The following is a 24587-nucleotide window of genomic DNA, read 5'->3' on the forward strand; positions in this document are numbered from 1 at the left end:
ACTATTTTTGGCCTTTTCTATTTACCTGCCACACTGCTATTCCTCTGACGGGCCAGCTTGACCTCTGGGCACTCCCTTCGCACATGTCCTGCATCTCCACAGATAAAACATCTGAGGTCTCTGGGGTCTCTAAAGTCTCGAGTGTCGTGGAGGTCTCGGGGGTCAAGAAGGTCTCGGGAGTCTTTCTCCTCTTCATTCCCTTCCTTCTCTTCTTCACTGTCTTTCTTCTTTAGTCTAAACAGTAAACTGCTGATACCAATAATGTGGGGCTAGGGACTTATAAACTGAATGAACTATAGAACAAACTAAACTATACAAGAGTCTCACAATAAAGGGACTAATGTGCCCATTGTTTCATGCATCATTTTGAAGGCAAGGTTCTCACATTTATAGCACACCTACTCATATGGCAGAAACTGGGTATTCTAGTAGTTTTATAATACAATATCAATTTTTAATGTTTAGTATCAAATTTTAATCTTGTAACAATCCTTAGAGGTCGGTATTTACTATCTCCATTTTATAGAGGAAGACACTTGAGGTTTAGAGAAGGTAAGTGTCTTCTCTAAATTTAACAAATAGCAGTGATGGAAACTAGGAGTTTACTCTGTCTGAAAAGTTCTAAGCTCTTTATATTAGGCAAGACGATGACTAAAGAAGGGATTATCCTGGCCTATTAACATAGTATATAGAACGTAGTAAAGTATGTTTCATAGATATATTTTCAGGGGGCACAGAGGATGTATATTCCTTAAGGTAAATATTATATAAGCATATCTCACGGCATATACCTCAAAGATTCAATTAATTATATTTTAATTATTGGTTTTCATAACTGTGAGGTCCTCAGCAAGAACCCCATATCTTGGTCTTTTCTTTCCCTTGGATTCTAGCACAGTTTCCAGCACACAGTAGGTGTTAATAAATGCTTCTTCAGTTAAAAAAAAAAAAACCCTGAGTGAATTAATGAATAAATGAACAAATAAACATCATGAGACACCACTGTACCAGAAATAAATCCCACTCTTCCACAAAATGCCATTCAAACATGTATTGACCTAAAGGTTCAACTGAAAGCCCTGAACTTTCTCAACTTAAACATATCTGAACACAGTCATAGCTTCAATTTGTCTCACATTTATTTTCCCTGCAATGTTGATACATAATCATTTGCCAACCTTCTCCTTTTAGGGCAGTCTTTCATGTAGTGGCCTATTTTTCCACACACACGGCAACATCGATCATTGGGAGCCAGTTCTCCATCTGTTAGTACTCTGGAATCAAAGAAGTACTCCTAGGGAGAAAATACAACTTTACTAGAAAAAAAATCACTATAAACTTTTGAATCCAAATGGAAAGGAGACCAAGACGCAAAAGTGATTTTTCAAAAAAGGAAATGAATATCAACAAATATTTCACTGAACTAAAACCATGATATGAAAACAAGATTGAGAATTATCATCATCAATATCACAGCTGCTAACAGTACTAACCACTACACATCCACATTATTTTCTCATTCATCTGTAGCATCTTTGTGTAATATCTCAATGAAAGTAGATATTATTTCCATGCTCATTTTATAGATGAGGAAACTGAGGCTCAGAAAGTTCAAGTCGTTTGCTCACAGAAAAAAGCTGGTAAGTAGCAGATAAAGGATTTAAAGCTAAGTCTGCCTGATTACAAAGCTCATGTTTTCTGCCCCACCAAGCTACTTCCGGAAAGGAATCAGTCTCTTTACAAGAGCTCTATGTAAAGAAATCAATCCTCTGGTTTATTTAAAATATCATTGGATTTGCATTCAACATTTCAAGAATATATAACATTTACTATATAAAGTAGAATATACCTAAAAAGACTGTAGAGAACCAATAAGAATTAAATCATTTTCCCCAGTCTTAGAAGAATCAGGCTTGTTTTTGCTTTATCCTACTACCTTGCTTATGCTTCTAAGCTTTACCTCAGTTTTGCACTATCACAGAGACTAGTTTGTCCTGAAAGTACCCATATCTTTGGATGGCAAGAGAACATGTCCACTTAGCACTCTTTGATTTCTTCTTTAAATCTATCTAATGTCAGGGATGAAAGTATAAGAAACACACCGACTGGGATGGCTATTAAAAAAGAAAAAAGACAATAACAAGTATTGGTGAGGATGTGGAAAAACTGGAACCCTCATATGTTGCTGGTGGGAATATAAAATAGCACAGCTCTTTTAGGAAACAGTTTGGCAGCTCCTCAGAAAGTTAAACATAAACTTATCAAAATGACCCAGCAATTCTACTGTTAGGTATACACCCAAAAGAAATGAAAACATATATCCACACAAGATTTTGTACATAAATATTCACAGCAGCACTACTCATAATAGCCAAAAAGTAGAAACAATTCAAATTTCCAACAAACTGATAGGAATGAAAAAATAAAACATAATATAACCATACAACTGAATATCATTCAACTATAAAAAAAAGAATGAAGTACTGATACACGTTACAACATGAATGAACCCTGAAAACATTCTGCTAAATGAAAGAAACCAGTCACAAAAGGCTACACATTCTATGATTCCATTTTCATAAAATGTCCACAGTAGGCAAATCTACACTTGTGAGACGAAAAAGGAATAAGGATTGACGGCTAATGAGGACAGGAGTTTCCTTGAGAGAGGACGAGACATTCTAAAACTAGATGTAGTGATGGTTGCACAATCCTGCAGATATACTGAAAACCAATGAATTGCTCACTTTATATAGATGAACTGTACAGTACATGAATTATTTCTCAGCAAAGTTCTATTTCTAAAAAAGGATGCAATATAATTCTATACATTTACTATTGATGAAACCAATATAATTAATTAAAATCTTCATCATCATATTTTCTGACAGGACAAAATGAAGTCCTTTCTCAGTTCACCCAGTTGCTTATGGCTGAAACCTAGGAACCACCCTGAACTTATTCTCCTTAACTCATTACCTCTAACTAATCACCAGATTGTATCCATTCTACTCCTGAATATCTATCTCTTTAATCCACTTTTCTTCAGCCCACCGTCCTAGTTAAAGTGGCCTAGACCTGGGGACAGCAAACTTCTTCTGTAAAGAGCCAGAAAGTTAAAATTTTAGGTGTTGTGGTAAAATTGAAGGTATTATGTAGGTACTTATATAACAAGAGAGAAAGCAAATTTTCACAAATTTTTTATTGAAGAATTTCAAAATATACTAACAATAATAATTTTTTATATAAGTTTATTAATTAGAAAAAAAAGGATACTTTCCGGGGGAGACATTTTGCTTAACTGGGGTTCAAAGTTAGTGTTCCCTATCATTAAAATAGAAGGCAAATGTTCATTTGTTAATGCTAATCTGCAATTACATTTTAAGTATTTCATCTTTGAAAATGTTTTTCACAGATGAAGAGGTTGAAGATTTAAGGTAAAGAGAATACAAATGGATCTAGAGTGTATATGGAAGGACTAGTCTCTGATAAAGAAGAGATATCTGGTGACTGGCCGGCAAGATGGCCGAGTAGAATGACATGAGCGCACCCCTTCTTACAAAAATACCAAAATCACAACCAACTGCTGAACAACCATCAACAAAAAAATAAAATAAAAAACACACTGGAACCTACCAAAAAAGATACCCCACATAAAAAGACAAAGAAGAAACCACAACAAGATGGTAGGAGGGGCGCAATCACAGTAAAAATCAAATCCAATACCTGCTGGGTGGGCAACCTGCAAACTGGAAATTAACTATACCACAGAAGTTCTCCCACAGGAGTTAAAGTCCTGAGCCCCACATCAGGCTTCCTAGCCTGAGGGTCTGGTAATGGGAGGAGGAGCCCCCCAAGAATCTGTCTTTGAAAGCCAGTGGGGTTTGATTGCAGGAATTCCACAGGACTGGGGGAAACAGAAACTTCACTCTTGGAGGGCATACACAAGATCCCGTGCAGACCAGGACCCAGGGAAAAAGGCAGTGGCCTCGTAAGAGACTGGGCCAGACCTACCTGCTAGTACTGGAGGGTCTCCGGAGGAGATGGGGGGGGCAGCTGTGGCTCACTGAGGAGACAAAGACACTGGCAGCAGCAGTTCTGGTGAGCACGCATTGGCATGAGCCCTCCTGGAGACCCCATTTCCTCCCCAAGACCTAGCCCCACCAAACAGCCTGTAGGCTCAAGTGCTGGGACGCCTCAGGCCAAACAACCAACAGGTGGGAACACAGCCCCACCCATCAGCAGACAGGGTGCTTAAAGTCTTCCTGAGCATGACCCTGCCCACCAGAGGGACAAGACCCAGGCCCACCCACAAGGGGGCAGGAACTAGACCCTCCCACCAGGAAACCTGCACAAGCCTCTCAGACAGCCTCATCCACCAGAGGGCAAACAGCAGAAGCAAGAAGAACTACAATCCTGCAGCCTGCAGAACAGAAACTGCAATCACAGAAAGTCAAGACAAAATGAGACAGGAGAGGAATATGCCCCAGATGAAGAAACAAGACAAAACCTCAGAAGAACAACTAAGTGAAGTGGAGATAGGCAATCCACCAGAAAAAGAATTCAGAGTAATAATAGTGAAGATGATCCAAGATCTTGAAAAAAGAATGGAGGCACAGATTGAGAAGATGCAAGAAATATTTAACAAAGACCTAGACGAACTAAAGAACAAACAAACAGAGATGAACAATACAATAATTGAAATGAAAAATGTAAAATATATAGGAATCAATAGCACAGTAACTGAGGCAGAAGAACAGATAAGTGAGCTTGGAGACCAAATAGTGGAAATCACTGCCATGGAACAGAATAAAGAATGAAAAGAAATGAACACAATCTAAGAGACCTCTGGGACAACATTAAATGCACCAACATTCACATTATGGGGTCCCAGAGGAAAACAGAGACAGAAAGGACTTGAGAAAATATTTGAAGAGATAATAGCTGAAAAATTCCCTAATATGGGAAAGGAAACAGTCACCCAAGTCCAGGAAGGGCAGAGAGTCCCACGCAAGATAAACCCAAGGAGGAACACGCCAAGACACATAGTAATCAAACTGACAAAAATTAAAGAAAAAGAAAAAATATTAAAAGCAACAAGGGAAAAGCAACAAATAACATACAAGGGAACTCCCATAAGGTTATCAGCTGATTTCTCAGCAGAAACTCTGCAGGCCAGAAGGGAGTGGCATGATATATTTAAAGTGATGAAAGGGAAAAACCTACAACCAAGAATACTCTACCCGGCAAGGCTCTCATTCAGATTCAATGAAGAAATCAAAAGCTTTACAGACAAGAAAGAGCTAACAGCATTCAGCACCACCAAACCAGGTTTGAAATGAATGCTAAAGGAGCTTCTCTAAGTGGAAAAGGCCACTACTAGAAACAAGTAAAGGTAGGAAATTATCTGCACACAAATATGATGTCAAAACCAGCAATTGTGAGAAGAAAAGAGCACAAATGCAGGACACTGGAAATGCATTTGAAATTAAGAGACCAGCAACTTAAAACAATCTTGTTTATATGTAGACTGCTAATTGAAATCTCATGGTAACTGCAAACCGAAAATCTACAACAGATACACACACACACACACAAAAGGGATCCAAACACAACACTAAAGTTAGTCATCCAATCACAAGAGAAGAGAACAAAAGAGGAAGGGAAGAAACAAGACCTACAAAAACAAATCCAAAGCAACTAAGAAAATGGCAATAGGAACATACATATTGGTAATTACCTTAAAGGTAAATGGATTAAATGCTCCAACTGAAAGAAACAGACTGGCTGAATGGATACAAAAAAGAGACCCACTTCAGATCTAGGGACACATACAGACTGAAAGTGAGGGGATGGAAAAAGGTATTCCATGCAAATGTAAATCAAAAGAAAGCTGGAGTAGCAATATTCATATCAGACAAAAAAGACTTTAAAATAAAGACTGTTACAAGAGACAAAGAAGGACACTACATAATGATCAAAGGGTCAATCCAAGAAGAAAATATAACAATTATAAATATATATGCACCCAATATAGGAGCACTCCAATATATAGGGCAAATACTAACAGCCATAAAAGGAGAAATCAACAGTAACACAACAATAGTGGGGGACTTTAACACTCCACTTTCATCAATGGACAGATCATCCAGACAGAAGATCAATAAGGAAACACAGGCCTGAAATGACACATTAGACCAGACTGACTTAATTGATATTTACAGAGTATTCCACCCAAAAGCAGAAGAATATACATTCTTCTCAAGTGCACGTGGAACATTCCCCAGGACTGATCACAAGCTGGGCCACAAAATGAGCTTCGGTAAACTTAAGAAAATTAAAGTCATATCAAGTAGGACTTCCCTGGTGGCACAGTGGTTAAGAATCCACCTGCCAGTTTAGGAGACATGGGTTTGACCCCTGGTTCGGGAAGATCCCACATGCCGCAGAGCAACTAAGCCTCTGCGCCACAACTACTGAGCCTGCACGCCACAACTACTGAGCCTGCGTTCTAGAGCCTACAAGCCACAAATACTGAGCCCGTGCACCACAACTACTGAAGCCTGCGTCCCTAGAGCCTGTGCGCTGCAACTACTGAGTCCACGTGCTGCAACTACTGAAGCCCGTGCGCTCTAGGGTCCGCATGCCACAACTACTGAAGCCCACACGCCTAGAGCCCAGGCTCCGCAACAAGGGAAGCCACCACAATGAGAAGCCCGCGCACCTCAACAAAGAGTAGCCCCTGCTCACAACTAGAGAAAGCCTGCATGCAGCAACGAAGACCCAACGCAGCCAAAGATAAATAAAATAAAGTAGTTAATTAAAAAAAAAATCATATCAAGCATCTTTTCTGACCATAGGCTATGAGATTAGGAATCAACTATAAGAAAAAAACTGTAAAAAACACAAACTTGTGGAGGCTAAACAATATGCTACTAAACAATCAATGGATCACTGAAGAAATCAAAGAGTAAATAAAAAAATACCTAGAGTCAAATGAAAATGAAAGCACAATGATCCCAAACCTATGGAACAGGTAAAAGCAGTTCTAAGAGGGAAGTTTATAGCAACACAATCTTACCTCAGGAAACAAGAAAAATCACAAATAAACAACCTAACCTTATATCTAAAGCAACCAGAGAAAAACAAACAAAACCCAAAGTTAGTAGAAGGGAAGAAACAATAAAGATCAGAGCAGAAATAAATGAAATAGAAAAGAAGAAAACAACAGAAAAGATCAATGAAACTAAAAGCTGCTTCTTTGAAAAGATAAACAAAACTGATAAACCTTTAGCCAGACTCATCAAGAAAAAAAAAGAGGGCTCAAATCAGTAAAATTAGAAATTAAAAAGGAGAAGTTACAACAGACACCACAGAAATAGAAAGGATCATAAGAGACTACTACAAGCAACTATATGCCAATAAAATGGACAACCTGGAAGAAATGGACAAATTCTTAGAAAGGTACAATCTCCCAAGACTGAACCAAGAAGAAATAGAAAATATGAACAGACCAATCACAAGTACTGAAATTGAAACTGATTAAAAAACTCCCAACAGGGACTTCCCTGGTGGTCCAGTGGTTAAGAATCTGCCTTCCGGGGCTTCCCTGGTGGCACAGTGGTTGAGAATCTGCCTGCCAATGCAGGGGACACGGGTTTGAGCCCTGGTCTGGGAAGATCTCACATGCCGCAGAGCAACTGGGCCCGTGAGCCACAATTACTGAGCCCGCATGTCTGGAGCCTGTGCTCCGCAGCAGGAGAGGCCGCGATAGTGAGAGGCCCGCACACCGCGATGAAGAGCGGCCCCCGCTTGCCACGGCTAGAGAAAGCCCTCGCACAGAAACGAAGACCCAACACAGCCATAAATAAATAAATTAATTAATTAAAAAAAAAAAAAAGAATCTGCCTTCCAAGGCAGAGGACGCAAGTTCGATCCTTGGTTGGGGAACTAAGATTCTACATGCCACGGGGCAACTAAGCCCACATGCTGCAACTACAGAACCCACACGCTCTGGAGCCTGCGCTCCACAACTACAGAGCCCGTGTGCCGCAGCTACTGAGCCTGCACGCTCTGGAGCCCATGCGCCACAACTAGAGAGAAGCCCATGCGCCGCAATAGAGCTGGCACACTGCAACAAAAGATCCCACGTGCCTCAACTAAGACCCGACGCAGCCAAAAATAAATAAATAAATATTAAAAAGTAATGATAATAAAATAAAAAACTCCCAACAAACGAAAGTCCAGGACCAGATGGCTTCACAGGCAAATTCTATCAAACAGAGAAGAGTTAACACCTATTCTTCTGAAACTATTCCAAAAAATTGCAGAGGAAGGAATACTCTCAAACTCATGCTATGAGGCCACCAACACCCTAAAACCAAAACCAGACAAAGATACCACAAAAAAAAAATTACAGGCCAATATCACTGATGAACATAGACACAAAAATCCTCAACAAAATCCTAGCAATCCAAATCCAACAATACATTAAAAGGATCACACACCATGATCAAGTGGGATTTATTCCGAGGATGCAAGGATTTTTCAGTATATGCAAATCAATCAGTGTGATACACCACATCAAGATGTTGAAGAATAAAAACCATATGACCATCTCATCAGATGCAGAAAAAGCTTTTGACAAAATTCAACACCCATTTATGATAAAAACTCTATAGAAAGTGGGCAAAGAGGGAACATACCTCAACATAATAAAGGCCATATATGACAAACCTACAGCTAACATCATACTCAACCATGAAAAGTTGAAAGCATTTCCACTAAGATCAGGAACAAGACAAGGATATCCACTTTCGCCACTTGTATTCAACATAGTTTTGGAAGTCCTAGCCATGACGATCAGAGAAGGAAAAGAAATAAAAGGAATCCAAATTGGAAAAGAAGTAAAACTGTCACTTTTGCAGACGACATGATACTACACATAGAAAATCCTAAAGATGCTACCAGAAGACTACTAGAGCTCATCAATGAATTCGGTAAAGTTGCAGGATACAAAATTAATACACAGAAATCTCTTGCATTTCTATACACTAACAACAAAAGATCAGAAAGAGAAATTAAATAAACAATCCCACTTACCATCGCATCAAAAAGAATAAAATACCTAGGGATAAACCTACCTATAGAGACAAAAGACCTGTCCTACGAAAACTATAAGACGCTGATGAAAGAAATTGAAGATGACACAAACAGATGGAGAGATATATCATGTTCTTAAATTGGAATAATCAATATTGTCAAAATGACTATACTACCCAAGGCAATCTGCAGATTCAATGCGATCCCTATCAAATTACCAATGGCATTTTTCACAGAACTAGAACAAAAAAATCTTAAACTTGCATGGAGACACAAAAGAACCTAATGACCAAAGCAATCTTGAGAAAGAAAAATGGAGCTGGAGCAATCAGGATCCCTGACTTTGGACTATACTACAAAGCTACAGTCATCAGAAGAGTATGGTACTGGAACAAAAACAGAAATTTGGATCAATGAAACAGGACAGAAAGCCCAGAAATAAACCCACACACCTATGGTCAATTAATCGATTACAAAGGAGGCAACACTATACGATGGAGGAAAGAGAGTCTCTTCAATAAATGGTGCTGGGAAAACTGGACAGCTACATGTAAAAAAATGAGATTTGAACATTCCTTAATACCATATACAAAAATAAACTCAAAATGGATTAAAGATCTAAATGTAAGACCAGATACTACAAAACTCTTAGAGGAAAACATAGGCAGAACACTCTTTGACATAAATCACAGAAATACCTTTCCCAAGCCATCTCCTAGAGTAATGGAAATAAAAAAATAAATAAACAAATGGGACCTAATGAAACTCAAAAGCTTTTGCACAGCAAAGGAAACCATAAACAAAATGAAAAGACAACCCACAGAATGGACGAAAATATTTGCAAATGATGTGACTGACAAGTGATTAATCTCTAAAATTTACAAACAGCTCATGCTGCTCAATATCAAAAAAACAAACAACCAAGGGGCTTCCCTGGTGGCGCAGTGGTTAAGAATCCGCCTGCCAATGCAGGGGACACAGGTTCGAGCCCTGGTCTGCAAAGATCCCACATGCCGTGGAGCAACTAAGCCTGTGTGCTGCAACTACTAAGCCTGAGCTCTAGAGCCCATGAGCCACAACTACTGAAGCCCATACACTTAGAGCCTGTGCTCCGTGACAAGAGAAGCCACCACAGTGAGAAGCCCATGCACCGCCACGAACAGTAGCTCCCGCTCACCGCAACTAGAGAAAGCCCATGTGCAGCACGAAGACCCAATGCAGCCAAAAAAAAAAAAAAAAAACAATCAAAAGATGGCAGAAAACCTAAATAGACATTTCTTCAAGGAAGACATACAGATGGCCAAGAGGCACATGAAAAGATGCTCAACACTGCTAATTATTAGAGAAATGCAAATCAAAACTACAACGAGGTATCACCTCACACCGGTCAGAACGGCTATCATCAAAAAACCCACAAACAATAAATGCTGCAGAAGGTGTAGAGAAAAGAGAACCCTCTTAAATTGTTGGTGGGAATGTAAATTGCTACAGCCAGTATGAAGAACAGAATGGAGGTTACTTAAGAAACTAAAAATAGAGCTACCATATCATCCAGCAATCCCAATCCTGGGCATATATCCAGAGAAAAACATAATTTGAAAAGATATATGCACCCCAATGTTCACTGCAGCACTATTTACAATAGCCCAGACACGGAAGCAACCTAAATGTCCATCAACAGATGAATGGATAAAGAAGATGTGGTACATATATATAATGGAATGTTACTCAGCCATTAAAAAGAACAAAATAATGCCATCTGCAGCAACATGGATGGACCTTGAGATTATCATACTAAGTGAAGTAAGTCAGACAGAGGAAGACAAACATCATATGATATTGCTTATATGCAGATTCTTTAAAAAATGATACAAATGAACTTATTTACAAAACAGAAATAGACTCATAGACTTAGAGAACTTATGGTTACCCGGGAGGAAGGGTCGGCGGGAAGGACAGATTGGGCGTTTGGGATTGACATGTACACTTTGCTATATTTAAAATAGGTAACCAACTGTATGTATCTGTACAAGGACCTACTACTGGATAGCACGGGAACGTTGCTCAGTATTCTGTAGAAACCTAAATGGGAGAAGAATTTGAAAAAGAATAGATACACGTATATGTATAACTGAATCACTTTGCTGTACACCTGAAACAGAACACTGTTAATCAACTATGCTCCAAAATGAAATAAAATTTTAAAAAAAGAAGAGATATCTGAAGATGTAAGCAGATTTATAGATCTGGTAGCAGAAAGTTGAAGGAGTATCTATCTATCTAATACCATCTTTGTCTCAAAGGGAAAACATGTAGCGTGAGAAAGGCAGAGAAGAAAGATGGGACAAAGCGAAATGGGTACTGAATTTTGAGTAAAATAAATAAAATCTGAAATAGTTCTTATTGAATGCGAGACACAGGTAACTAAAGAAATGTAGTAAGAATGTCAGGTAGTAGTGAAAGTCCAGTTGAGGCTGATGAACATTAATTTATAGTTGTGCTATATAAATAAAACTGCCTAGCTTTAAGATTTTTTTCCATCAGTGCTTAGCCCAAGCATAGAGAGACGGTGGATGGCTGAGTTCATGTTAAGGTTGAACACATAATGGTGCAAAAGGACAATGGTACAAAGGAATATAAGGTATATGCTGGAGGTACCAGGGAATCTGTTTAAATGGGGGAAAAAAATGAAGACAGTAGATAGCTGATAGATTGGGAAAAAATGTGTCAATATGTCGGAGGACCTAGTTAGTAGAAGAATAGTTGAAGTGGGAATGTTCGTGTGAGCAAGAAAGGTGAAAGAACAGAAAATATACTTGTCTTCATCTTCATTAGAATCTAAGGGGATGAAACACATCTACTTTGTATGCTGTTATAATCCCAGTACACAGCAGAGAAATAGGTACATGGTAGGAATTCAGTAAATATGTGTTGAAAGAATAAACTTTACTATGGAAAATATAAGCATGAAAGACTATGTAACAAGGTTATTTTTCTACTGTATCAATTATAACACTGATATCAACCTAAATGTCCATCAAAGGAGAAGAGTTAAACTAGTATATCCAAGCTATAAAATACCACATATTCACTTTATAACAGAATAAAGTAGATTAAAAGATGATTGGCAGATCCACAGGCCCTTTGTGATAGGCTCCAAACTGATGTTTGGTTCTTACACCAAATCACATTCAAGACCAAAGACTTTGATATCTACGAGGACTACTTATAACATACTGAATAATTAAGAGTTACTAAAATTTTGTATTCACAGACTAAATTGGCACATTTCCAATTTACTGAGGACTCTACATTAGTATTTTACTAAAAAGTCTGACTGCACGAAACTGCTAGGTTCCTACCAAACATATGCACATACACACACGAATAGAATTCCCACTGTTTTCAGGTAAAATGCTTTATCAGTGCATCACCAGATTTGTTGTGATCTGACTGTGCTTTTCATTTACTGCTATTTTAATTAATATGTTAGTAAAATTATCATTGTATTTTCCTTTTGTTAGACATTTTGTTCCTGCAAGAATTTTGTGTTGTTTCAAATTTCCTGTTATTTTATTTCCATCATAATTATTATCACCCCCATCCCCTATTAGGCAGGACTATCAAAAATGTTCCACGGGGAAAAAGCTCTAGACTTTTTCTGCTTTTCTTACCCCACACCCCAAGAAAGAGTGATGAAACTGGACTGAACAAGATCAAGGATATTCATTATGCAAAAATAGAGACCTGGTTTCTCTTTTGAGATTTCTTCTCGTTTCTTTCACTGTGAAACTATGACATCCTCCCATTAGAAAGCAACCCAAAACCAGAGTAAGACCAAGAGGAATGGCGGACACTACACCACCCAGTTCAGGCAAAAAGAATCCTCTTAGTTCCATGCTATCTAATTCAGCTTACCAAGGGCTACACCAAGATTAAAGCAGAAGCCTCAGCAAATAATAAAGTATTACTTCAGTGTTGACCTCTCTGTTTATATTTTCATCAAGATTTCTAGAGACAGAAGAGAGGCAGTAGGCAGAACCTCAAATTCAAAATTAAAGGATCTTGAGTCTTGACTATCCACCCTCATTTGTTCAACAAATGCTTATTTGATGCATCCTATGTGCCAGAAATTATGACAGGCACTGGAAATACGATGGTGAACCTTACAGACATGGATGGACCCTGTCCTCATGGAGCTATATAGTCTAGTGGGGGATACAGAATTTAACAAATAGATTAAATAAATAAACAAAATTTAGCAAATATATATCTCACTATAGACTATGATAAGTGCAATAAGAACAAATAGACCCGGCACAGCCAAATAAATAAATAAATAAATATTTTTTAAAAAGAAAGAAAAAATGGAGTTCTCTTTCCCTATTCCTAACACCAACTTGGAACAGGATTAGGTTTCTTGTACTACAAAAAAAAAAAAAAAAAAAAAAATTCTATAAGGAAAAAGAAAAGATTCAGAATTCAAATTATGTAAACTTACAGCTTCTCTGCCAATGAGTGGATAAAAGGGGGTACCAAAAAGTTTCCTTCCATTGATAAATGCTTTCATGATGAAATTGGTCACTATTGAAGAAAGAAGAAAAACAATAAAGATGCAGACCTTAATGTGTAAGAGCTTTAAAAGTAGGGGATTTCTATATTTAAAACTTACTTTTTCTAGAAACTCCAGCACCAAGGTTATGATTCAAATCAAAAGGGTCTAGAAAAGAAATATTTTATTTTTTATTTAAGAATTATGCTCATTGTAACATATAGTTAGTAGCCATAACTAGAGTTTAACACTACGTAACTCAGACCATCAAAGTCAGAAAATTATTCTTTTATAATTATAGATTAAAGGATGGAAACTGATAAAAACCAAGAGGAAGAATCTTCCAAATTCTAATGTGTTTCAGTTTTCCCCTCAGTTTCACTGGCCAAATAAAACTGGCTTTTTGTTCTGTTTTGCTCTGTTTCGTGTTGTTCCTGAATTAATATCAGCTGAATGATTACCTTCAATCGCAATGCATTTGGACGTCCACTGCTTCTCAAAAGTTGTCAACAGCTTTTTCTGCCGAATGCTAATTACATATTCTTTGAAATCAAATTCTTCAGTATAGAAGCGAAGCAGTCCCAACCAAAGCTCTCCTAATGTTTCTGTGTTCTTTCCAAGTGAAGGTAAACGTTTTTTCTACAGGTGAGAAAAAAGAGAGAGACATGTCTATACTTATCCAAAATATGGACCCCCAAGTCCAAGTAAAATTATTAAATTAAATTATGCAAATCCTAACATGCATCAGTGAGCATTCCATAACATAAAAACTATGAAAAAATTACCAGTTCTTCTGTTTTATCAAAGAAAAAAGCATTCCATCCATCAACCATTCTCTGTGGAATCTGTTTTCCATCAAAGATCTGCATTAAAAAATCAATTTTACTATTAGATTTCAAGCCATCCAACCCAAAAGCCTAAATACCCTCATATCATTTTAGAATTTACCTATAATAGACATAGTGAAACACTTATTCCAAAAGGAACATGTCAAGATGGTATAATCTGATGTCAAGTTATTAATGAATAAAATGTATCTGAAAGACCAAAGCTGGGAAAGGATATCTTAAGAACCTCAGACTTTCCAAACGATACATTTAATATTATCTATTTGGCTATCAAAACACATCCAGCCCAAGTTTAATGAAGTAAAACTAAAGAAAAAGCAGATGAAAATAGCATTTTCATCAAAGGATCACAGACGCAGAAATACATAAGAGATAATACTTATTGATTGTATACCTTAAAGGAAATCGAAGAAGCTATTTGTTGTGGGGAAGGGCTCTAGTACCTTTAATCAGTTATCTGTATCAGATGAGGTTGAAAAGGGCCTGGACATTGATTTTTTAAAACAGAAAATTAGGTAGCTTTCCTTGACATTTTGATAAAGATCGTGAAATCTTCATGATTAATTATGAACAGTAATTCACTGTCCTAAGGAAAGGGGGGAAGGTAATACTACTTTACTAGAAGAATTCCACAAGATGACTGTACAGGCACAACTGACCTCTACAAGCAATTTTGAGACTTATTTTCTATAGGAGTTTTAAGAAAGAGATGCAATAAAGTAAAAAGTTGGAATAAGTTCAGAGTCAGCAGACCTCATTTCTAGTCTTAGTCCTGCCAAGTAGTGATTCTGGACAAGACAATTATCCTTCCAAATCCTCAGTTTTCCCAATGAAAATAAGAGATTAGCTTAATTAGGTCAGTTTTCTTCCAATTTTATTTTTCTTTTAAGCTGTAGAACCCCTTCCTAAAATGGAACCTTCCTGTAAGTTCAACATGTAAAACAGATAAAAACAGAGGTACTCTGATAAAAGCCTGAGTGGAGAAAACTATACCTTATCTTTTCCTTCCTCCACTCCTCACACATACACTATTGAGCTCCTAGAGCTTACCAAAACATACTTTAAAACCACTAGATAAGGTGGTCCCCATGGCTCCTTCATAGATTAATATGCTATTATACAAGCTGCCTCTTTAGACCTTGATTACTTTAACAGAATTCTTACTTTTGAGAAACAACCAACATCCAAACCCAATTATGTTGGCTAATAACACAGTAAACTGGACCTGTGGGCTTTGGAGGGCATTTAATCACTGATTTGCAACCTGTTTTAATGAACTCTCTTGTTTCATAGTGCCTAACTCTCCACTCTGTTTCAGCCCTTAGAAGTACTAATACTATCCTCTCTTTCTTTTGCAAACATACAACACATTTACCTTCTCTTTCTGTTTCTCTCTTTTCTTTCTCTCAACAGCAATCATTCTCTACTCAAGCACTCAAGCCTTCTCTCTAAAACCTCACCAAACAAGTTTGCACAAGGAGTGACCCTGTACATTTCCATATTTCTTATTTTATTATGGTATTTTACATATAAAATAAGCCATATATATATCTACTGCTATATTTAAATTGTAATTTTTTTAGTTGTGGTAAAACACACATAATGAAATTTACCATCTTAAGTCATTTTTAAGAGTACAGTTCAGTGGCATTAAGTGCATTCACATTGTTGTGCTACCATCACCACCATCCATCCACAGAATTCTTCTCATCTTATACAAATGAAACTCTGAACCTATTAAACAATAATTTCCCACTCCTCTCTCCCGCCAGCCCCTGGCAACCACCATTCTACTTTCTGTCTCTATGAATCTGACTACCCTAGGTACCTCCTATAAATGGAATCATATAGTATTTGTCCTTTTGTGACTGGTTTATTTCACTTAGCATAATGTTCTCAAGGTTCATCCATTCAGTTGCAATTTTTAAGCTGATATAAGCTAAGAAAACATAGTTCGTAATATCAAGTGACACTAACACTCCCTAATCCTCTCTTAGTATTAATTTTTATGTGAAAATTTACTTTTACTTATGATGATTGCTGGAATACAGCAAAATCATTCTTAGGAAAGCTCCTTTTGACCTAAAGAACTCTGTATTGTTGATCATGAAAAACACTCTTAGCAGAGCCTTAGTTATTACACCCAGTCACTTAAAGTTTAGGTTCAATTACAAAAGGAGTCAAAGATCATCAGCTTCATTAAACATATCCTTACCCTTAAAAGTTGATCGATGCCAATGATCAATACTTAAATGATGCCAGAGCAATGGACAAGGGGTCCCATATGACAAGCAAAAAAGGCCAGAAGCAAAAATCCATATATCATCAGTTCATATGTATCACAAAGCCCCCCACAATCAGAGCTCATTATGATGGAAAACATCCCATGGACTGTCTCTCATTTCATCAATCACTGTCTGTTAAGCAGATAATGGAACAGTTCTTGAAGTTGGCTACGGCAATCCTACCTACATTTTTCCAATAATAATGTTAATAAAGCTGCTAATGATAATAAAAATAATAAAAGTAATAATAAGAGCAACCACCATTTATAAACTCCTACTTTAGCATCTACTACATTCAAAGGCATTTGATGTCTCTGTTCCTTACATCAACACTGAAATAATACTACTATTATTACATTTTTGCTGATGATAAAATTCAGACTAGTGGCAGTCAGGCAGCTTGTTGAAGGCCACATGTCAAAATTAGGATTCAGACCAGTTATCTCTGGCTCCAAAATCATGCTCTGACCGCTGTTTCCATTATATCATGCTGCCTCAATGGTTCCTCATCCATGGGTAACATAATGAGAGAACAGAGACAAACCACAATAAAAACAAAATTTGTGTTCCATTTGGGTTAATCACAGTATTCTATCAAAGTCACAGCAAATTATAGCAAATGGCTGCTATAATATTACTGGGGCAATTATGCATAAGATCCCCAAATTTAAAGCCTTAACAACAATTAGACTAATACAGAGAATAATCTTGGCCTTGGCAGGCCTAATTAATTCATGCAAAGTTTTAAATATCCTATAGTGAACAACCTTGTTAAAAAACAAACATCACTCAACATAGATTCAAGCAACTTAAATTTTTCTGTTAGGAAAGGACGTTTAAATTTTTTATTTCTCTCCCACTATTTGTTTAAAAGAGGGAAAGAAATGCTGTTAAAAACACATGGCATTCATTAGAACTTTTAAAAACTTACTAAGGCCATCTGACAAGCACATATGGCTTGCTATTTTGTGATACTCTTCTTTGCCATGACTATCAAAGTTTATGTGAAATCAGAATGTGATTTTCCAAACAATTCTGATGCTTCTCACCTACCTCAAAATAACCACCTACCTAAGAAATTAGAACCTGATCCACCCCAATGCTTGCAAATCCACTTTGTGCCAAGAATGAGGAGGAACAGATGGATGATTAAGAACTCCTTTGTATCTATTTTAGAGAGTATAAATTGACTACAAAAAGAGACTCTATGAGTCACCAAAACCGAGTAAATATGAGTGTAATCTGTTTCTTTTGATGTACATTCTTATGCTTAATGCAATTAACATGACCTTACAGAGATAAGGAAGAATTTCCTTGTGTTTCTTTCTCAACCAAAATTCACAAAGTTGACCAAAGTATATACAGGAATAAATCAAACTTCATTGCCAAGCAGGAGGAGGGAGAATACTCTGAAAAGAAGAAACTTATGTATTTGCAACTGAGAGACTATAATATATAAGTTCATGAATGGCTACAAATTTCATAATCATTGGCAGCATTCTAAGACTGTGAAATACAAAAATGTTGCAAAAGATATTCAATAGTTCTATTCATCTAGTAGTCTTTTGGTAGTCTATATTCTCCCATAATAAGCTTTTCAAAAAGTTCATTATTTGATTAAACCATTAATGAAAGAAGAAAACTTAGGATATCCATGATGGAAAAATCTTTCATGATCTCATGAACTGAGCAAGATCTACTATATTTAGAGTGTATACACCTACATAGAAACGCCTTTATAGTTTTCTTAAACATTTACCTCTTGTAGAACTGGGATAACAGGTGGTTTTCTCTGCTGCAGAAAGTACAGCACCATAAGGATATAAGCATATGAAGATAAACTTCCCCTGGAAGCATCTCCAATGTCACATCGCTAAAAAAAATAATGATTGAAAATAAAACTTCAGAATCTTATTCCATGCAGAAGTATTGACTACCTTAAGACACCATTTTTTAAACCCATCAAACCATCAAATACCCAAAAGTTCAATAACAAGCTGTTATAGAGGGTATGGGTAAACAGGTACTCATACATTAAAGAGTATACAGTAGCAAAAATTTCATGAAGAATAATTTGGCAATATCAAAATTATAAAAGCACATTTCCCTTAATGTATCAATTCTATTCTAAGAATTTATCCTGTAAATATGCCAAGAAACATGTGAAATGACTAAATAAAATTTCTATTGTAACACTATTTTAATAGTAAAATATGAGAAGGAACTTAAAGCTCATCAGTAAAGTACAGGTTTAAAAAACTGATGACTATCGACACAATGGAATAGTATGTAGCCATTAAAAAAAAAAAGGAAACTCTTAGTATACTAATAGGAAATAATCTCCAATATTTATTGCTCAGTTAAAAAAGCAAAGTATAAAACAGTGTTTTCAGTGTGTTTATACCTATAATAAAAAGAGGCAGGAAATTTATGCATTTGCTTGCACTGGAATAACATATTTCTGGAAGGATACAGAGGAACGTTTAACACTGTTTGCCTCTAAGAGGCAAAGGTTGGCTAGGAGACAAATGTGGAAGGAAGATTTTCTGCCATAAATCCCATTAGACCTTTTAATTTTTGAACCACATGAATACGTTGGCTATTCAAAAAAAATTTTTTTAATTAAAAAAAAAAACCCTGAAAGAATCCTCAGAGACTTCCCTTGAGTAAAGCTTTAGCTGATATTATATAAAGGGAGAGGAATAATTTTTCTGACATGAACCATTTGATTTCATTACCCAAACTCAATGAGAGTAAGGAACTGTCATGTTGGAGTTATTCTGTGAGGTGAATGTAGAAGACTAGCTGTATCAAATGATTTGTAGTATGTGGCTGGATGCCTTCCTTTTTTCTAAGATGATTCTGTCCATAAAGACATGTGTAGGAATATCTAAACAAATATGTCTCCCTTTTGGAAGAGTCGGCTTTATGAAATGAAAATGTAACCAAGTCACTCCCCTACTAAAACCCTTCCACCAACACATTCACAAAATTAACTATTTACTGAGCACCTACCATAAGGCAGGCACTACACTGAAATAAAGATACAGAGGCCTCAACCCTCATGGAGTTTACTCACTTAGCAAAACAACCAAGAAAACAGAATTCAGTATTTTAAGTGTTATAATAGGGGAAACATTAGGTTTTATTGGTATTGCTTTGTTTTCTTGGCCAGAAAAATTTACCACTAAACCCAAACACCAGATTTCCTAACCCAGAGCTTTTTAACTAGGATGGTATGCCAACTCCCATGCCTAGGGTTGGAAATCATTACTGCATTGAGAAATTATACTATGAGAAATTTACTAGAGTGTTACCTATGAGAGGAGAGCAAACACAGAAAAAAACTAAGAATCACCCTACTCTGAAAGGTATAACTTTAAACCATTTAATATTGACAGTTTCTTCTTAAAAGCTCAGGTAAACAAAACTGAGAAAACATTTGTCACAAGTCTGACATCAGCATGTTTTACTTTAATATCATGAGTATTATAACAAAGCAGATCATTAACTTTTTCATAAATACCTTAGCAAACACTTTCATAGTATATCCCAAGTACTGCACTCTAGGATCAATAGCTGCATATGTAGCTAGCATTCTTGTGTTATGCTGAGCCTGAAAAATAAATTACATATTTGAAAGCATTTCAAATTTATTAAAATTAAACTTACAGATCAGCTAAAAAGATAAACTCCACATAGAATATATATAAATGTTAAACTTAAAATACCTGTAAATGAGTCAAGCAAAAATTAACCGTCAATCTGAAGGAAATGTTAAGATGACTGATAAAATTTTTTTTCCCTATACTAACCACATTCGTAAGTTTTAAACATAAAGGTACAGTCAGTGATCTGTAAACTTTTAAAATGACAAAAATGACAACGGTAAACATACCTGGGTCTTTACAGACAGTGAAACTTACCAACGTATTATATAAACTGATATCGCCTTCTAAACCACTTCGTCTGTGTTCAAATTTTACTATAGGCACTTTGGCAGTAGTTATAGGCAAAATGTTTCTTAAACCTGATTTAAAAAAAAGAAAACTTCACTAGGTTAAATAATTTTCATAAAACTAAAAAAAATTTTCTGTTGTTTTAAAGTTCATACCTGGATGTCTCTTAAGAATTTTTGCCAAATTTTCAATTATTTCCTTACAATTTAATTTCTAAAAAACAAAAGAAATAAATAATAAATTAGTTTGTCTGACTCAACTTGGTCTTGTGCAAATTCTATTTTAATCTAGACATTTAATATTAGCACTTAAAATCTCTAGCCAGAAGGTCTATATAACCTTGCTAGTCAAAGAACATGGTCCATAGACCTGCAGTATCACCAACACCTGGAAACTTGATAGAAATGCAGAATCTCAGTCTCCACTCCGGTCTACTGAATCATAAACTGCACAGTAACAACATTCCCAGGTAATTCACATCCACATTAAAGTTTGAGAAGCACAAAAACAGGAGAATAATGTTTTCAAATACATGGATAAACAACTAGAGATGGGTTTGGTGAAGGGAAAACAGTATAGTGATTAAGAACATAGGCTGTGAATTTAGACAAACCTGGATTCAAATCTTGAACTAAGTACTGACTAGCTGTGTGACTCTGACCAGATCCTTAACCCCTCTGAGCCTCATACTACTTATAAAATCAAGATAATCATCAACTCCTACTCTTTTATAAAGGAGCTGGAAGGATTACATGAGACACCTATGTAAAGCATTCAGCAGCATACTTCATACAAAGTAGCACTTTAAGTCTGTCAGCTATTTATTATCATATGTTGATGAGGAAAAGAAGAAAAATCCTACTATTACCAGCACCTATTTCTTCAAAAAAAACCTCTTACCTCTGCAAATTTAAACGTGTTGGTTATTTAAAAACTAGGCAGCAAAGTTGATATGGTAACGATAACCTTAATATAAGGAACAAGGAAGATAACGGCATAAATTAACTGGATTAAGCTCAATGCCCACATCTACTACTAAAATCACTTTTGCATATCCCCAACATGCTCTTTTTAGCTACAAGAGAGCAGTAGTCATTGCAGCTTAACCTGGGGATTCCAAGGGAATCTTTAGAATTAACACATAATAAAGGAGGTTGTTTTTCTCTTTATTATACAAAGATACAATTTATGCTAAATTAAAAGTTTCCATTATGGCTCATCTGGAAGAAAATAATTTACTCATTTTCATTGTTTCAACTTCCCAGAGTGAATGGCACACGTAATATATAGTATACAAACCCTTGGTGATGAGACGTCTGATTATTAAATTTTACATAGAAGGGATCTAAAACCCTAACCTCCTTCCTGGGTAAAAACCACTTCCTATTCCCTCAATTCCTGCCCTCCAGAATGGAAAGGGGAAGCCTCTTTCCAAGGAGATGGCATTGAGTAGAAGTAGGTTAAGGAGAACTAAAAAATTTGTAACTTTTCATTTCCTTTATAGAACAAAAAGATATTAATTAACACCAGAAGCAATTTCTTGGAACCAGAAATAAGCATCTACCAGGTATCACTGCCATCTTTTCTTTGGTTCTAACAATTTAAAAAACACCTTTTGAAAAAACTATTTCAGAAATGCACAGGTACACTATTCTGCTGAATTCTTTTATATTACAACAGAGGCTATACTGACACCACTAAAGATGCCAGAAGCTTGGCCTCACCCCAATCTTGCAAGCAGTCCCTGATTTTGAAACGTAAATACCAACAGCTATGCTGTTAAAGAAACGAGCAACTACTGAGATACCCTCCTTTTCTAGTTGCTGCTAGGAAGGCCTGGGACACTTCTTCCCTGTCCATTCAGTCCCTTTCTTTACTGGAGCTCGGACAATCTCATTCCCACTGTTGAGGTGTGGTACACAAAAAAGGAAAACGTAAGTACCCACTCTCACTGCTGAGACTGCTCTGGGGGAAGGTTTGCTCCTGGCATCTCACGGTGGAACTCAGAAAGCTTTCAATTTCAGAAAGTAGGGGTTAGGTTCTACAGTACTATTAGTACTATATTTCAACTACATTATGGGTTAATTAAATTACAGAGAAGCAGTGGGATACAATGGAAAGAGCATGAACTCTGGAGTCAGACAGACCTGGGTACGAATCCCGGCTCCAACATTTACTAGCTGTGTGAACTTGAGCAAGTCAGTTTATCTCTCAAAGCCTCAGTTTCCTCATCTGTAAAATGGGGGAAATTATCTACCTCGAAGGTGGTTGTAAGAGTGAAATGAGATAATGTATGTAAAAGTGTATACTGGGGGCTCAAATGTTAGTTCCCCTCCCCACACAAAATGAGTTTCTAAAAGCTAGCCTAGAACACATAATTTATAACAATGCTTCTATGGAAAAAAATGTGTTTTGAGTACCCCCAAATTATAATCAACTTGTAGAATGCAATCCATTTATAAATTAAATGTCCACCTTTATTTTCTATCTTTAGTGATACAGAGACATCACCTAATGTAAGAGATATGAAAAGACAGAGTAAGTGAGATCAATGTTCACTACCAAACTGAAGCAACAGTTTTTCATTCGCTCTAATGAAAAAAATTCCAACTCTATGGTATATTTTTTCCACAAATTCATTAAAAAGCACTTGTAACTATCTGTGACATGGTTTTTGCATTATAAAATCACTGAAACAGTAAATTTACTTACTTAAATACTTGAATGTCTTCTAAAATGATAATGCTAATGCTTTTACATTTCAAACACTGCTACTGCTAATGTATTTATACAAAGAATGACACCTTACATTTTTATCAATTCTACATACAAAATTTAAAAAAGACTCATCACTAGAAGAAAATAAACTTCCACATCACTTTCCAAACACTCTTACCTCTGCATTTTCATGGCCTTCAAGGGTCATACAAATATCCAGATCACTATCACGAAATCCAAATCCATTCTTAGAAGAGCCAAATAAGCACAATCTTGCCTTTTCTAAGCAAAGGAAAACAAAAGTCAAAAGTTTTATAATTATCAGGAAAGAGGAGTCTTCTATTAACTACTAATGGCCTACCACAGGATAATCTTATCCAATTCCACGGCTTAAATTATCTACCATTAGCAGATACACTGAGAAATTCCAAAACACTCACCTAAAGCCCAGGTCTTCTCCCCAAAATCTCACACCCATGTATCTAACTGCTTTTCCCATTTTTCCACAGACATCATAAATTCAACAAGTCAAAACTAAACTAGCAACTTCACCTCAAACTTACTATTATTCAGAAATATACATGTGGTTCTTAACACCTCTCAACTTTCACATCCAAACACTTACCAAGTCCTTCACCTTCTTCCAACTTAACGACCTCATAAATTCATCTACTTTTATTCATTCTCAACACCAATACCAATAGTTAAGATCAATATTTAGAGATTTATCTCTTGGAAATAAACTAGTTTCTTCAGGGCACAATTCAAATAGTTTTACAAATATCATCTTCGTATATAGAATTAATTCTCCTCTAAAGTGAGGGATTAATCCATTTGATATAAATTATATACACAATTATTATATATATAGTTATATATATAATAATATTTATATATATATATATAATTAGGGTTATTCCTTCATGCTTATTAGTGTCACTCAATAAGCTGTGGCTTAACAAGATTGGATTATTCTCCCTATTAATTCTTGTAGCCTACATATTTAGATAACAAATTCTGTATTTTCAAACTTAATCCTCCTATTCAGTTCTGATGCCCTACTTGAAATCAATGACAACCGAGAGATATAAAAGAAGCTACATTCATCAGCAAATAAAAAGTG

At 36.2% G+C, this 24587-nt stretch overlaps 1 protein-coding gene across 6 annotated transcripts in view; it reads right to left on the reverse strand.

Moving 5' to 3' along the window:
- Positions 1 to 24587, reverse strand: part of TUT4 (terminal uridylyl transferase 4) — a 148943-nt gene that overhangs the window by 9881 nt on the left and 114475 nt on the right. For 2 of the 6 annotated variants that reach the window (XM_036844951.1, XM_036844926.1), the window contains exons 16-26: positions 23643 to 23746; positions 20902 to 20959; positions 20714 to 20817; positions 20314 to 20403; positions 18547 to 18660; positions 14440 to 14517; positions 14116 to 14293; positions 13775 to 13822; positions 13604 to 13686; positions 1179 to 1294; positions 26 to 249 (exon numbers count right to left, since the gene is read on the reverse strand). In XM_036844951.1, coding sequence (XP_036700846.1) covers positions 26 to 249; positions 1179 to 1294; positions 13604 to 13686; positions 13775 to 13822; positions 14116 to 14293; positions 14440 to 14517; positions 18547 to 18660; positions 20314 to 20403; positions 20714 to 20817; positions 20902 to 20959; positions 23643 to 23746 — 1197 coding nt within the window. The remainder of the gene's footprint in view (positions 1 to 25; positions 250 to 1178; positions 1295 to 13603; positions 13687 to 13774; positions 13823 to 14115; positions 14294 to 14439; positions 14518 to 18546; positions 18661 to 20313; positions 20404 to 20713; positions 20818 to 20901; positions 20960 to 23642; positions 23747 to 24587) is intronic. The other 4 variants (XM_036844941.1, XM_036844967.1, XM_036844935.1 and 1 more) reach the window with 2 other exon arrangements.

Source organism: Balaenoptera musculus, chromosome 1 (assembly GCF_009873245.2).
Source record: "Balaenoptera musculus isolate JJ_BM4_2016_0621 chromosome 1, mBalMus1.pri.v3, whole genome shotgun sequence".
NCBI classification, from domain to species: domain Eukaryota; kingdom Metazoa; phylum Chordata; class Mammalia; order Artiodactyla; family Balaenopteridae; genus Balaenoptera; species Balaenoptera musculus.